The sequence below is a fragment of the Poromitra crassiceps genome, assembly GCF_964638095.1.
Source record: "Poromitra crassiceps genome assembly, chromosome: 4".
In the NCBI taxonomy this organism is placed as follows: Eukaryota; Metazoa; Chordata; class Actinopteri; order Beryciformes; family Melamphaidae; genus Poromitra; species Poromitra crassiceps.
This window is the reverse complement of record NC_139626.1, coordinates 26,413,272-26,430,067: the sequence shown is the minus strand read 5'-3', so window position 1 is coordinate 26,430,067 and position 16,796 is coordinate 26,413,272. Positions and strand designations below refer to the sequence as shown.

The window sequence follows — 16,796 nt, the reverse complement described above, 5'->3', positions numbered from 1 at the left end:
CTTCACGATATTGGCGGAGATGAGAGTGAACCAACAGTCCACTTCCGTTTCCGGACTTCAAAATAAGAGCACTTAAGTTAGGCTACAGTTGTTCTTTTCTTTAGTTTTATGGCGGTTGGCAAAGTTTATAGTGCATTACCGCCACATACTGAGTTCTAGTAGTTTCGCAGTGCATTTATTTACAGTGAACTAGACTCAGCTCTCAGTCTTAATCCGTTTCACTACTGTAAGACTGAGAATATTACTATTTAAATCTTTTCATAACGTTAGGTGGTGCTGTTGGAAGCCTTGCATCGGAGAGCCAATCATGAGTGTTGTGGGCGGGCCTGCTTTCTGGGGGCAGTGACGCTCATGCAGAACCGGTGCTGTTGCGTTTGTGGAGAAACATTAATCACTTAGAAACAAACATAACCTGTTAATTTTCTGGTTTCTTTAGATGGTAAATCATCTCTTCAGTCCTCTGTGACAGTATTCTCCTTTGTTTACCCTCTAACTAACACATTCAGTTTTTGCTGTTTTTCAGCACAGCTAATTTCTCCCTCACTTCAGCACCTTCTGTGAGGGCTTTTGACTTATAGGCAGCATTTCAACATGTTGACCTCAGGTTTTGGAACTTTATGTTTAGCCATAGATATCTGACATCATAACAGTATCCCTGGAGATGATGCGCCATGGCTGCATTTATGGAAATCGCCGGCTCCACGGGCTCCCAAAATCGTGACTGACAGAGAGACACCGAGTTGCTCGAGTGACATCACTGATGACATCACAACTGCCTGAGTGACATCACAGTTGGGCAATCAGTTGCCCGAGTTACTGTACATCACTGATGACATCACAATTGCTTAAGTGACATCAATGATGATATCACAATCGTGACGTGACCCACACTGCTGCCACACACACCGCCACCCACTTAGCCAATTTTAAGATAATTAGTTGTGTCTCTCTAATACACTGGTTCGAATATGCAGTAAACTATTTCATTTGCAGATAGGCCAGTGCATGCAATATCTAAATCATCAATTTATATTAGTAATTTATCTCTGGGGGAATTTCCACCAATACAAGGCTTCATACTAGTTTAGACGTGATGTGAAGTCTGACTCAAGACCCACCCTACTCTGCCTCTGATTTGTGGTTGAGTTTGTTCTGAGGGTAAGCCAAGAGGCAGAGTAGAAGTGACATGTCACATTGCGTTTTCTCTCTCTCCATAACTGTCAATGTTAAAAATGTGTCAATTTGAGAATAAAATGACATAAAAAAGTATTTTATGTATTTAAGTCCCATGCACCCTGTACTGATTTTGTTACCTTGTAAGTTGCGGGCTATATTCAGCGTTACCGTTATTTTTTCATCCAAGTTTAACAATTTGGAACCCAGAATGAGAGAGAAAACACATTATGCTATTCACAAGAACTTTCTCCCAAAAAACATTTCTCTATAGAAAGCTGAACCAAAGCTAGAATCCTTGGAGTCAACCCATGAAATATAGGGCCTCATTTATAAAAGCTTCTCAACTACAAAGTATGTCCCCATGACCAAATCCAAGCAAAGCTGTAATTTATGGAGAATTGATCTTGACGCCAAAACCATCAGCCTACATTTCTCCAACAGGGATATATCAAAAGCTGACATGACATTTCTAACATTATCCAAGGTATGAATTCCATAGATTTTATCAGGTTTGAAATGACAGAATCAACGGCAGAGTCGAAGGGGAGTCCAGTGTTGGGCAAGTTACTTTCAAAATCTAATATACTAGTTACTTTCATTTGAAAGTAATGTTACTTTACAATATTACTGTGGACTAGAGTAACTCATTACACTACTTTTGCATTACTTTCACCAAAATAACAGCAGTAGCAGAATGACATCGTCACCGCGGAACCATCCCGAAAAATAATTTCAAGTCTTGAAGACGGTGTGTCCAAAATTCTAAATGTTATCCTTTTCCTTTGTCATCTATAGTGATTATTTGCATAAAAACACAATTTGATTAGGAAATGATTGCATCTTTAAATATGTGCTTTGATTTTTTTTAAGTAACTAAATTTGTAACTTGTGTTACTTGACAAAGAAACTGGTATATTACTGAAATCCTATTGGTAATGTTATATTACTGAGTTACTGCAGAAAGTAATAGTACATGCAATATGTTACTTTTGTAATGAGTTACGGCGGGTTTACACATACGCCTAGAGCGACGCAAGCTACGCTTTAAGCTACGCCTACGCATATAGGCATCGCTTCATGCACGCTAGGCGCCTATTTGCGTTCACACAGGACGCCACACTGAAGCCCCGCTCTGCGCTACGCTGATCACATGAGCAGCGTTTTTTTACACTTTTCAGATCTGATTTATAGCATGGGTGAGTCCTCTTTTTTATTGCAATGTGCAAGTGACGATGTCTGTCTATTTCCTGGCCGGCTGTAATTGTTATTTTCCCTCGGGTAATCATGTGACTATGAGTCATCAACACCATGAGTGATACATGCATTGAGACAGGGGGGGTATATATACATCTGACAGAAAAGACAATAGAGGAACACATGAAGGACAGCTCTCCTACTATGCACTCGTTAATTCGCGCTCCACCCTCCCCTTTGGGCAAACTCGGTAGAAAATATGGCCCAAGTCCGTCAGAAACAACAGCCAGCTTGACAGTTCAGCGCGCCTAGACGCTGAAAAATAGAACAGACGCCTAAACGATAAATGCAGCGCAGCGCGAGCGTGGCTTCAGCGCAGCGTGGCAGCGGTATGTGTGAACGCTCTCTTCTGTTAACAAGGACGCCTAAATTTTATGCGTTGCTAGGCGTTGCTTAAAGCGTCGCTCTAGGCGTATGTGTAAACCCGCCGTTACCCCAACACAGGTTATAAATGAGGAGAAAAGCAACACGGAAACCTCAAAGCAGTCACACAAGGGACAGGGTGCAAAAATATTTATTGCTAATAAACCTGTAGTCAGTTGGTGTATATTTGCTTTATATTTACAATAATAGAGTACAGAGGAATGGGAATGTGAGACAAAAAAAAATCCAAAACATTTAAATAAATACAAAGGGACTGCCACTGAACAAAACTACAAACATAACCAACTCCAACACCTCCTATACAGTTGGAACCATGATTGCAGTGAGGGGAAAAAACTATATAAATTTTCATATATATATTTATATTATAATCAGTGAATCCCATCCATACGCATTCAGCAAGACGCTTTTCCACAGGTAATCTAAGATCGATCCAAGGAACATCTATGATGTTAATAATCACCATTTAGAAGCCGACAAGTCAGGCGATGAAGCAACGTGGCAAATAGTTGACTTGTGTGTAAGAATGCAGGCAGACATGTTGATGCCATAGCTTGTTTATTGAGGAAGACTTCCATCTGTGCTGAAATGATAACGGAGTGGCGGGGAGGTTCAATATGTGCGTACTAACGACCACACCTAGTGTAACGTGCGGGCCTGCAGGCTAAACTTGTTCCTACAGTTGGTTATGCAAGTATTATTCAATCATCAATTTGTAGTTGTGTTTAGCCGTTAAACATCACACGTAATCTTTTGGCTAGCAACACAGTCTACAGAGTTAAAACAGTAGCTTACACAGTCATGGTTTTAGTGTATGCATGATGCCAAATTAAAAACAGTAGAGTATTTACAGTAAGACATGGCAACAAAAAATAAACAATAAAAAAAAGTCACAGTAACTGAAGTGCATGGAATGCAAACTCTATAGACATGAAATTCAAACTTTCTACCATGTGTGTTTTTTTTTTTAAATATAATAATATACGACATGTGTTTTGTGACCAGTGTGTAGTGTTACTAAATAAGTCATTACAGAGCTAAAATATAGTGGGTCTCTAAACATGCAGCAAGGTAGGTGGATGTTACGCACTGTCAGAACTCCTTTGTGTCTTTATTTTCAAACAGGTGGAGTCTCTGCTCGGCGGTCAGCCCTTCCTTTAGGCTCTGGAGGGGAGAGAGAGAGAGAAAGATGTTAACACTGACCACCAGAAACACTTCTTCTGGACGCTCGCATTGTTCCTGAGCAGGCAGTGAAGCGCGATGTTCCTCTCTTCGGTGAAGCTGCTACAGTGCCATCTACTGTCAACATGTAGTTAAATATCTAGAACACGGGCACGTGCAAATAATGAGATCTCAAACAGCACAATACATTTGATCCCGAAACCTTCTACAGCTCATGTGGCACTGCACTCTAAGTAACACATACACGTAAAGGTGATAGGGAGGCTAGTGTGAGAAGATAGAGTAAAGTCAAGACGAGAACAGTTTTGATTCAACCCTGTGATTTATAAGGAAGATTGTCATTCTGCAAGAGCTCAAATCATTTAATCTTCACCTTGCATCTGTGAAGTGGGAAATTTGTGCAGACTAAAGTGCAATAGTGACGCAGTCAGGTCTATTCAGTGCTTTAGAAGTGGATCACAAGAGGATGTGCTTGATACCCGTGGGTGGGTCGGGTTTGGTTTACCTAAAGGAGAGGAGGCCTACACGTCCTCAGCAGCCCTAACTGTCCCAGGGCATGTCACGATTCACAGACTGAAGACAGAAGGGGGAAACACACCAGCAAGTGTGTGTTAGACTACTGTGGCGTTTACTCGTGCAGCACAGTCCAAAATGATGAAGAGCACAGGGTTTATGGATTCACACAATGGATAAATGAAACAAAATGTATGTGGACGAACAGCTAAAGGAGTAATACTGCCAAAGGTGATGAACCATTTGGGCATTGAAACTGCATGTAATTGCACAGCTGACCTCTAGATGGGAGTATGAAACAACTTGTTATCGGCCTTACCAAGATTCTGTTGTGGTGGGAGACCTCTACTGGCAAAATACATCTCACTTCAAATAAGAGTGCTCTTTCAGCTCAAACTCTCTTGCTGTGTAAGCGGCATGACTATGGGTGATACAGTTCAATGAGAAAAGCTAAATAAACAGCTTAGTGGTTTGTAGGATTGAGTTTAGTCTTAAACACCTGCCTGGTGCTAGGGAACCCACCTTTGACCTCATGGTGCGCTCCGAGCGTTTAGCTGCAGCTGCTGCCATCTTAAGGATGTCTGGGTTGCTTTTGGACTTCATGATATCTAGGGAGGAAAACAGAGAATTTAATGTAAAATACTGCTGAACACGCTAGGAAAATGTATTGTGTGTCCAGCTTTATAAGCAGGTTAACTCGCTGCAAAATAAAGCAGCATCAATGGTTACAAGCAGTTTACTTCAGTTGTTCTCAAACTGGGATCCCTAAACTGGCACAAATTATACGATTTTTGCTTTTAGATGTTTTATTTCAGTAAGTGTATGAAACCCATGGCCAAAATAGTCATGCATTCTGTGACATTGTTTTGGATGCTATTATAGTGAAAACAAATATCCCCCTTTTTGCTGGGGACCCCCTGAAATCCCCTCAATGGAGAACTACTGATTTAATTTGCTGCAAAGTAAAATTAAGCAAAAAAAATGGGGAAGGAGTCTAGTAGTCAGGTATAGAGAATGGCAGATTAGGGCCCATCTCAAACCAGCCCCTAACCCCTCGCCCTATCCACTCCTCCATATTAAGGGACGTCCAAAATCAATTAGCAGGAGAGTACAGTAAGTGCACCTTTAAACCCTCCGACAGCGAGTCTGCATCGATGTCGACTCAAACTTTAGCTAGCAGGCAATCTGGGAACCCATCGGACTGAAATCGCTCAGCCCCGCCCCTTTACACCAATTTTACCGACTGCTTGCACTATTATTATTATTAGGAGTGCTATTATCCAGATTTTCTTCAACCATGCCAAAAGATTTTCATGCAAATCGAAAATTAGCTAGCAGGAAGCGCACCTGCAACAGGAGACTGGAGGAAACACCAGACAAATGTTAAGTTGTGCCACACACCTTTGTTTTCCTCCTTCTGACTTTAAATCACGGAATGTGTGTTGAAGTTTAAAAATAACACAAAAAAAGAGAGGCGAATATCACTTTGTCCCTAAGGTCACCTGACTTGTAGCAAACTCATAAATGCCTTTAAGCATGCAAACAAAAACAAAGTCCAGTTAACTTAACATTTCATTCTCATGGTTTTGGATGTACAGTGACAGTAACCTGTTGCCTCTTGTACAATCTGAAACTGAAAAACAGGCGTGCGAGCACTGTTGGTTGCCGTGATGAGTATTCCAATCTTACAATGTTTCCGGTAGAGTGGCGTGGGCATCATGTAGTAATCATACTATGTATCATCATACTATGTAAGGCGCGGGCATCCCCATAGTTTGTCATTCTTTTCTACCCTCCCCTTCATCCGAGGTCACCTCCACAGCTTGATTTGGAGTGACACTTGGTAGTGGAGCGGTAGGTAGTGGGGCTGCTTTGAGACTGGGCCTCTACGTTTGTGGTCACTTGACAATAAGGTGTGTTTTGGTACCGTATCCTCCTCCTCGCTCCACCTCCTCCAGCGAGGGCTCCCCGAGAGCCTCGTGAGCCACCTGCAGCTGGTCTCTGAGCCGGCCCAGGTCGCGCTCCGCTTTGGCCTTGACGATGCTCAGCTCTGTGTAGATGTCCTTGTACTTATCTGTTGAGTATTTCTTATCCTGTGCACGTGCGCACACACACACACACACACACACACACACACACACACACACACACACACACACACACACACAGAGATGAGAGGTATGCATTCATGCCAAGTGCATCTCTCAGCCTTGCTGTCCTGTGTGTTCCCTGTGGGAGCGTTATCCTCTTACTCTTTGGGCAGCCTGGAGCTCATCTTTCAGGGAGTTGATTTCCTGCTTCAGGTACTGGACCTCAGACTCCTTCACCCTCAGCATCACCTAGGAGATGAGATGATGAAACAAGATGGAAGATTATGATGAAAACAATGTTGATATCAGGGCTCCAAGAATTTGGAAGAACCTCCATGAGGAACTAAGGCTAAATCTCTATCTGTATTATTAAAATAATTTTTTTGAAACTCACTTTTATAGACTTGCTATAATATCTTTCAAGTTTTTGCTTCTTGTTTTTATTTGATACTTTCATGTTTCTTGCTCTGCTTGTGCTGTTGATTTGAGTCCTTTGTAAAGCACTTCATGGCTGTGTTTTGAAGGGTGTGTTATGCAAATAAAGATGATCATCATCCTCAGGCAGGAGAGTGGCAGCAGTCCAATCCATTTCATGCACTGACTTGAAATACGTAAATGCACCTCTTACTGATCAATCTCTTTGCCAGATATATTTTAGGATCAAAGTGACCCTACCTCTAACTCGTAGAGCTCTTTGCCCTGTATCGTGATGGCTGAGTCTCCATCCTCGCTGGTCATGGAGCGCATCTTGGTTATCTCTGCTGCAAGGCGGTTGTTCAGCTCCTAGAAACACAAGAAGCAAAGTTTAGCACAGGAGGTTTCAGTGGAACCTTGACATAATGAAAGGTACTAGGGCTGCACAAGTAATCGTAATAAAATCGCGATCTCGATTCATACCTCTATGCCAGGGGCTCCCAACCTTTTATGGCTCGTGACCCTATTTTGACATCGCAAAAATCTAGGGAATGGCGACATTCAAATTCCAGCACACCATTGATAAAGTCATCAGTGACATCGCCAGTGATGTCACATAGTATGCTTCTTTTTCCCCACAGAATTCTGCCTTTAATCTGAGAATTCTGCCTTTAATCTCAAAACACTAACTATTTTCTCAAAATTCTGACAGTAACTCGGAATTCTGATTTTAATCTCAGAATTCTGACTTTATTCTCAGAATCCTGATTTAAAGTTATAATCTCAAAGATTTTCATATAAATAAAAAAAATAATTTAAGAGTCACTCACAATGTTGATTGAGGCTATGGTCCATTGATGGAAGACTTTGCAGTATAGTGACATTATGTGACATTAGTAATGTCACATAATGCAACACTGTTTGGATGTCACCTGCAATTACCACTCATCGCCATAGGTGTCACCCAAGAGAACAAACACTAAACACACTAAAACACACTAAACTCAAAATCGCAAGTGACCCTAATCATCTTCGGTAGTATTAAATTGGGTCTGGTGTAAAATATATATATATATATATATATATATACGCAGACGCAGCCCACCCTCTAAGCTCGGAGTACAGGCTCCTTCCTTCTGGTCGTCGACTGTGTGCCCCGCGGGCCACAAAAAATAGGCACAAGTTCTCCTTTGTCCCTGTCTCCATTCGAGCATTGAACGCTGCTGAGGGAAGGCAGTGATGGTTTAGTGTTTTATTATCATTTTTTACTTTCAGCCTCCGCCGCTGTTTGTATTGTTTTATTGTTTCTATTGATTTTATGGTTTCTATTGTTTTATTGCTTTTATTGTTTTTAACTATTGATTTACCTTTCATTACTTTGTGCACTTTACTGGCCATTTGTGCACTTTATTCTACTACCTCACTTTACCGGTCGCTGCGTGTCTGCACTTTACTGATCGCTGTGCACTTTATGGATCGCTGTGCACTTTACGGATCGCTGTGCACTTTACCGATCGCTGTGCACTTTATCGATCGCTGTGCACTTTACCGATCGCTGTGCACTTTACCGATTGCTGTGCACTTTAATGCTACCTTGCACATTATCGGTCATTGTGTGCCACAAACAAGGTCCTTGATGTTTTACTTAGCCTTTTATTTATTTTAACTATATGCATGTAACATGTTTAACATGCTACTTGTGTTGTTTCTTGTCAATGTTCTTATTTGTATGTCTATATGCTGCAACTCAATTTGCCCTTTGGGACACTAATAAACTTGAACTTGAACTTGATATATCCCCCCGAAGGCGACCCTATTTGAATTCCAGGCGACCCCACTTAGGGTCACGACCCTAAGGTTGGGAACCACTGCTCTATGCGATCTCATTCCTGAATGACAACGATGCTGCTGCACGTTCAAATCATTTGTACATCCCTTGCATCACATCAAGCGCTCAGGTGTTTCACCATGTGACGAAATGCGCACATGCAGCGGACAGAAACAGAAAGGAAAACAACTCCAGAGAGAGACAGAAGAGAGGATTGTTCTAAATAAGAGGAGAGAGAAGAAAGTGAATTGCATTTGAATTAAGCTATTTTGTCTGTTAAAAAAGACATGCATATCTTTGACAGGACAACAGCACGTGTTGAGCTCAATTCAATGCATTGCCTGCCACACGCGTATCAATTAAACTGCCTAATTCCACTAATGTAGTTTCGGTAAGCCAGACCTATTTCCACACTTTATTTTGGCACTGTGCCAGCACTGCCACTAACGTACTGGTAATTTAACCTGGTTACATGATGGCTAGTTAACTGCACGGGTCCGCTTTGTTTGCTTGTTTGTTTTTCAACCCGCGACCATGCGATACAACCGCATGGACCGCAAGGCACTGACAAGGGTGAGGCGCGCGGCCCGGCACATGACAGGACGTGAGCTGCCAAAACTGCAGGAACTGTACAATCAGTGATGCCTCAGGAAGTCCCGGAACATCATCAAGGACACGACCCACCCGCGCAACAACCTGTTCTCCCTGTTGCCCTCAGGGAGAAGATACAGAGTACCGAAAGCACGCACAGACCGTCTGCGGAATAGTTTCTTCCTGCAGGCAACCAGACACCTGTATTATTGATATTTGCACACTGTACTATTGACACGTGCACACACTTCCACTGACAAGGGAACACTTTTGGACACTGGACACTTTTCTATCTTATTCTATTTTAATACTTTGACTTTATTACCTTTCTTATTTTACCGTTTACCGCCTTACATACACTGTTTACATTGTCTACTATATTATATGATATATTGCCCTTTTGTTGTGTTGTGATTGTGTGCTCTGTTGTTTGCTGTGATTTTGTACCTATTTACCTCCTGCACCTTGTCTTTAACGGAGCCCACAGCATAAAAATGTCACACGTGCATACTTGGACAACAGAGTGACAATAAAATCTTGAATCTTGAATCAACACATGTATCCGCCTAGCCCATTCATACACATAAAACAATGGCTTGAAACCGATCCACAACCAGAAAAAAGATTTGGGAACTTGGTAGTTACATTTCCAAACAGCCTAATTAATGCTGCACTGTGCAGCAGTGTGCGCAGACTATGTCTGGATGGCAGGATACCAGCTGGAGATTCGATATGTTTAATACCCTTAATTCAATTTAAATTTCTTTGGAATTTAGTCTATACATTGTTTGATTCTGTGTGACGCCCATTTGACCCGCTGATGTGGCAGGCCCACTGCAGTCAGTATTAAAATGGCTTTGCTTAAGAATCGTGATCTCAATTCTAAACAAGAAAATTGAGATTCTCATCTGATCCAGAATCATGCAGCCCTAGTACATACATGCACTCTGTCTTTGTATATGACTGGTGTCAATCAACGCACCTGGTTGTGTGCATTGAGCTCCTGGTTCTCTCTCTGACACTGCCTGAGGGCCTGCCTCTCGGCCTCCAGTGCCTGGGCCAGGTGGGCGCTCTCCAGGCACTTCTGTGAATACTGCTCCGACAACACCTCGATCTCCCGCTGGAAGGAACACAGCTCCTCCCTGGAACACAGAGTGACACATTACGTCATTTACATTACATTACGTCATTTAGCAGACGCTTTTGTCCAAAGCGACTTACAATATCACAATTTGTCAACAGTACAGAAAACAACTATGCAACACAATCAATGACAGCTAAGATATTTTGATAGACTAGCACCATGTAGGAAGTAGTTAGAGAAGGAATAAGTAACATGTAGCATTAGTAGTTTTTTTTTTTTTTTTTTTTTTTTTTAAGATGTTAGTTCAAGAAGGGCCCATGTGTAGCCTGAAAAGGTGAGTTTTTAGTCTCCGCCGAAAGATTGGCAGTGATTCGGCTGTTCTGACCGAAGGGGGAAGCTCATTCCACCATTGCGGCACCAGGAACAAGAAGAACCCACGTAGCGGTGGAGGAGCGAGGCGATCTGGACGGGTGGAGGAGCGGAGGGAGCGATGCGAAGTTTGGAACTTGACCATAGATTGCAGATACGAAGGGGCTGACATGTGGACTGCCCTGTAGGCCAGTACCAGTGTCTTGAATTTGATGCGGTGTGACACCGCACGACCGCAACTCCATCAAATACCAACAGTTAAAGGATTGGCTTTACCCATAATCAACCCACTTTGTATCATTAATCATCATCTCTGTAATATAAGCACATGGGCAGTGTTTGCCTTCTCTCTCCATTTTCTTTCTATGCCTGTAGAAAATCCGCCCCTGCCAGCTGCAGCTCGTTAAGGCTCTTGATGCATTCATACTTAAAGTATTAAAATAAACAATAACAGTCGCCCTTGGAGCAGATTCTGCCTCTCCAGCAGGATTTACGCAGCTCCGTTGTGACACGTTGCGACGTAAAACGCGTCACAACGGAGCGCTTTGCCAGAGGAGGAAATGGGAGATCTTGAGTGAGGAAAACACAGAGAGAAGGTAAACACTGCCCATGTGCTTATATTACCAAGATTATTAATGATACAAAGTGGGTTGATTATCGGTAAAACATCCTTTAAGAAGGGTCAAATATGGCTGCAGTGGCATCATTCATGAATCCTTTAATATGTTCAGGATCTGCTTCACTTCACTGCTTGATCTTTAACGTCTAAACAAACATGGAGCCAGAATGAGGTTGATCAAGTTCTGATGAGGATCAGACGGGCTGAGACAGACGTGAAAACACTGTGAAAACACTGGACTGGAGCTGTGTCATTGAGTCAGACTAGTCAGATCATAACACCTGCAGTTCCACAGGCCAAGTGAAGTGTTGCAGCATGCAGAAGACAGACAGGTGAGCAGCGAACACCCTGTGCCTCCAGTCATGGACAGCAGCCCGGTACCTCAGCAGCTTATTAGCACTTACTACTTACACCAAATTCAATGAATCAATCATTCTTCTAACAAGCAAATGCAGAGAAGCCAACAAGCTTGAGTCAAGCTCGCAATAAATCACAAAGTCTAGAGATTTGAGATGATGGCAAACTGTCTGGCATTACATGAAAGAATCTTTGCTGGTGCCTGGATTTATTAAGGGAATATACTGTATGAAAGGTGGGTCTGTTGTAGGGGTGTCAAAATTAATCATATAATCGATGCATCACGATGCGGACATGTGAATCGAATCGAAGACAGATGAATCGTTTATGTTTAAAGGTACCAATTCGTGCAGCTGTAACCTCTTAAAAACGTGTGTCTCTGGTCCATAAAACATGATTCTGGATTAATTTGTCGAAAATATAGCAACCCCGTTCGCCCCAGGCTCCCAGCGGCCAATCAGATTAGCGTCCGTGGACCAGCATGCTAGGTTGTGTCCACAACTAACGTTAGCAACGAGCTATCGATAACTTAACGGTTGCTACGCTAAACAGGACATCTCAAAATGCCTAGACTTACCGAATGCACCTCCGCAGTTGCTGGATCACGTACAGTTGGCGTCGCTCCAGCTAGAAGTGTTAATTTTGTGGATAAACCTTGATTGTACTGCCCCAGATTGTTGAAACATTCTGGGCTGAAATGGTTAGCACAGACCAACAGGTCATGATGAATCTCACGCTGAAACAGCTTGCTATGGCAAACAATACACAAAATGGTGCAGGTAGCTTGTGTGAGAGAGATCCCCCGCAGTATGCTAAAGGCGCGTTGTGACGTACGACCTATGCCTCTGTGGGAACAGAGTGTAAGGGGGCGTGGCTTGAAGGAGACCGCAGGAGAGAGCTGGATAGGGACAAATCCAACTCTGGCAGTTCTGAGGTTCTGAGCACTCATTACAGGGAGGGATGAGAACAGCATATATGCATTTAGAAGTAAAAACAGCTTTTGCACGGAATGGGACCTTTACATTTCTGTTGACATTCAGATTTTAAAGCATTTTAAGTGAAAAAGGGACTTGATATTTATCTGACTGCTTGTTTTGATGAAAAAGTAGCCATGTGCAGTAATAATACAGAAAATTGAGGATTTGATACTTGGAGCTGTATCGTGATGCATTGTGGAATCGAATCGAATCGTTGACAGATGAATCGTAATCGAAGCAAATCGTGAGGCCAGTGAAGATTCACAGGCCTAGTTTGTTGGTCATCTTACCTGTTAAGTGATAAGAACATGAAAGCCAAAATCATCCATGCGATCATTAGATGATTCACTCTGGTGCTCTGTGCTTACTGTTTAGCATACACCATGCTGAGTAATAGTACTGTAGGTGACTAGCATTATCCAAAGTAGATTGACTTTACTTTTGGAACTATTTCAGGTGAGCATTCATCCACTGCACAGTGATTTTTCTTTAACTGTACACAGTCTCCAGAGGAAGTAGACCCCGCTAGTTAAAAACAGCCCATAATGTTTTTTTAATCATGTTTTGTGTACAATTTTACCAATCTCCTACATAAAAGTACCAGACTTGGCTACATATCAGTTAATATTACAAACCATTTAGTTTTAGAGTTGCTACTAGTTATCATGTTCTCACTTTGAGATAATACTAATCACCTGCTATCACTCAACAGAGTGTATGTTAAAGGGGCACTGGAGCCAGTGATCTACTAGGGACATATGGATGATTTTGGTTCTCACCTTTTAACAGGTAAATGGACCAATGAGCAACTCATATTCCTTTAAGCTTTTTGGAGTAGGAGAGCTAATGACCAGAAGCCCTCAGTCATAATGAGCTGAACATCAATACTGAGTGTGAACAGCATTCATACCCAGAGGCTGTTGATCAACATGGGCTCTGGTAGTCACTAAGTCCATAACAGGTACTGTTGTATCAGGGTACCCCCAGGGTATCACCAGGGTTCTCCAAGTTAAATTTGAGACGTTTTAAGACCTTTTTAATACCACTCAGAATGAAAGTTAATGCCAACTTCACTGTCATACTGGCAAAAGTATGACGGATAATGGAAAATCAGTATGGTACGTAAGTAAGCCCTAGAAAATAATTATTTAGTTATGTACTTGAATTTCATAAAACATTTTATTATAAGACTCACAATCACACTTAATACATACTAACTTTGTGAGGTGTGCGTGTATTCTAATAACATAAAATATGTGTATTTGTTGTATTAAGAGGACCCCACCCCTCTCTATAGACTCACAGTGCCTTCTCTTCAACTTCTATTGTTCTAATTACATCTCTCCCAGTTAGCAATATCCACAAATCCTAAGATAAGCATGAAATGGCCTACACTGTCCCCTTAAACATTTAGCTAAATATATAATTAAGAGATTTTTCCTTTTTTGTGCTGCTGATTTCTAACCTGACGCTGCCAGATGGACGGTTTAGCACTTTTTCCAAGCTACTTGGCAGGTGATTGGATGACCCATCTGTCTATCACCGCTGGTGCGTGTTAACTTCAACCAATCAGATCGCCATGCCTCTGACGCCACGTTTGCGACCGGAGGAAGGTGCCTGATCTCCGTGGTATTCATTGATTGAGTCCTCACCGTCCTCATCGTCGTAAAGTCGCCTTCAAAGCATGACGTTAGATTATAACGAACTAGTTGTGTGACTTCGCCTTCCCAAATGTTGAGGGTCGTTTTTTAGAATTTAATACATAGAATTGGGAATGTTACATTCAATTTCATTCAGACTGCCTGCCACTTCCGCGGCGGCAGCCATGTTGACGAGTGAAAAGAACTACAAAGACCATGTACCCACTACTTGCCCAGACGAGCCTAAGCCCGCCTAAGGCTGCCGCTGATTCGTCGAGCCGGCATGGTTCGGCCAATCATCTTAACTGCATGTGCATGACAAGATGGATTACGTCGAGATAATCTCTTTTGATCTCGCGAGGTTATCCATCTTGCAAGCAAGGTTAGCTGATTTCTGCTTCTACTTCAAAGAACTTAAAATACAGCTGTAGATTACTGTCAAAAGTGCCACAACTGGCAATTGTCAGGAAGTCTTGTCCTGAGCCCGGCTACTACCATTTAGATACTGAGAATGTTCTCAATGTTATTAAAACAGTTATTGTCATACAGAAACATAATTTATATTGTATAGCTTCGTTTAAATGCGTAGTTCATCTACGGTATCTATCTATGGACATCTACTCTCTTCAGTGGCAGCTCAAACAATGATATGCGGTAGGAAATTGGTATTTACTTCGACGTGCAAGCTAAACACTGCAGACTGACTGGCTGTTATATTTATTTCTGCTAAAATAAAAAATCTTCTTGTCCCTACGAAGTAACAACAACAAATTTTGAGACATTTGTAAGCACAATTCAATACCTTGTAAAGGCAATGCAATACTTTGAAGGCCTTAATTTGAGAATATTAAATTCAATGCCTTTTTAATACTTTTAAGACCCTGCTGGTATCCTGTGTATAGGAAGCTTACTCGTGTTGTCTGCGAATCTCCTCAATGTCTGCGTTCTCTGTGTTGCTGTTGGCCTTGCGAGCCTTGTCCAGCTCCTTCTCCAACTCCGTCCGGTGGGCATTCTTCATCGCTTCAATCGCTACGGCAAAAGAAACAAAGAGCTTTGTTGAAGGGAGAACAACCTGCACACTCGTCAAAGTAGAGAACAACCTGCACACTCTTCAAAGTAGAGAACAACCTGCACACTCTTCAAAGTAGAGAACCTGCACACTCTTCAAAGTAGAGAACCTGCACACTCTTCAAAGTAGAGAACAACCTGCACACTCGTCAAAGTAGAGAACCTGCACACTCTTCAAAGTAGAGAACCTGCACACTCTTCAAAGTAGAGAACCTGCACACTCTTCAAAGTAGAGAACCTGCACACTCTTCAAAGTAGAGAACCTGCACACTCTTCAAAGTAGAGAACCTGCACACTCTTCAAAGTAGAGAACCTGCACACTCTTCAAAGTAGAGAACCTGCACACTCTTCAAAGTAGAGAACAACCTGCACACTCTTCAAAGTAGAGAACCTGCACACTCTTCAAAGTAGAGAACCTGCACACTCTTCAAAGTAGAGAACAACCTGCACACTCTTCAAAGTAGAGAACAACCTGCACACTCTTCAAAGTAGAGAACCTGCACACTCTTCAAAGTAGAGAACAACCTGCACACTCTTCAAAGTAGAGAACCTGCACACTCTTCAAAGTAGAGAACCTGCACACTCTTCAAAGTAGAGAACCTGCACACTCTTCAAAGTAGAGAACAACCTGCACACTCTTCAAAGTAGAGAACCTGCACACTCTTCAAAGTAGAGAACCTGCACACTCTTCAAAGTAGAGAACCTGCACACTCTTCAAAGTAGAGAACAACCTGCACACTCTTCAAAGTAGAGAACAACCTGCACACTCTTCAAAGTAGAGAACAACCTGCACACTCTTCAAAGTAGAGAACAACCTGCACACTCTTCAAAGTAGAGAACCTGCACACTCTTCAAAGTAGAGAACCTGCACACTCTTCAAAGTAGAGAACAACCTGCACACTCGTCAAAGTAGAGAACCTGCACACTCTTCAAAGTAGAGAACCTGCACACTCTTCAAAGTAGAGAACCTGCACACTCTTCAAAGTAGAGAACCTGCACACTCTTCAAAGTAGAGAACAACCTGCACACTCTTCAAAGTAGAGAACCTACACACTCTTCAAAGTAGAGAACCTGCACACTCTTCAAAGTAGAGAACCTGCACACTCTTCAAAGTAGAGAACCTGCACACTCTTCAAAGTAGAGAACCTGCACACTCTTCAAAGTAGAGAACCTGCACACTCTTCAAAGTAGAGAACCTGCACACTCTTCAAAGTAGAGAACCTGCACACTCTTCAAAGTAGTGTACTGGT

The 16,796-nt window shown here is 42.2% G+C and overlaps 1 protein-coding gene across 3 annotated transcripts in view; it reads right to left on the bottom strand.

Moving 5' to 3' along the window:
• Positions 1-2,928: 2,928 nt before the first annotated feature.
• LOC310774390 (myosin phosphatase Rho interacting protein) overlaps positions 2,929-16,796 on the bottom strand; it is a 102,151-nt gene continuing 88,283 nt past the window's right edge. For 2 of the 3 annotated variants that reach the window (XM_083634454.1, XM_083634456.1), the window contains 7 exons: positions 15,390-15,507; positions 10,415-10,574; positions 7,275-7,382; positions 6,762-6,848; positions 6,437-6,602; positions 5,032-5,117; positions 2,929-3,978 (listed from right to left, as the gene is read on the bottom strand). In XM_083634454.1, the coding sequence (XP_083490580.1) occupies positions 3,907-3,978; positions 5,032-5,117; positions 6,437-6,602; positions 6,762-6,848; positions 7,275-7,382; positions 10,415-10,574; positions 15,390-15,507 (797 nt within the window). In that variant the 3' untranslated portion in view covers positions 2,929-3,906. Of the gene's footprint in view, positions 3,979-4,501; positions 4,570-5,031; positions 5,118-6,436; positions 6,603-6,761; positions 6,849-7,274; positions 7,383-10,414; positions 10,575-15,389; positions 15,508-16,796 lie in introns of all 3 variants that reach the window. The other variant, XM_083634455.1, reaches the window with a different exon arrangement.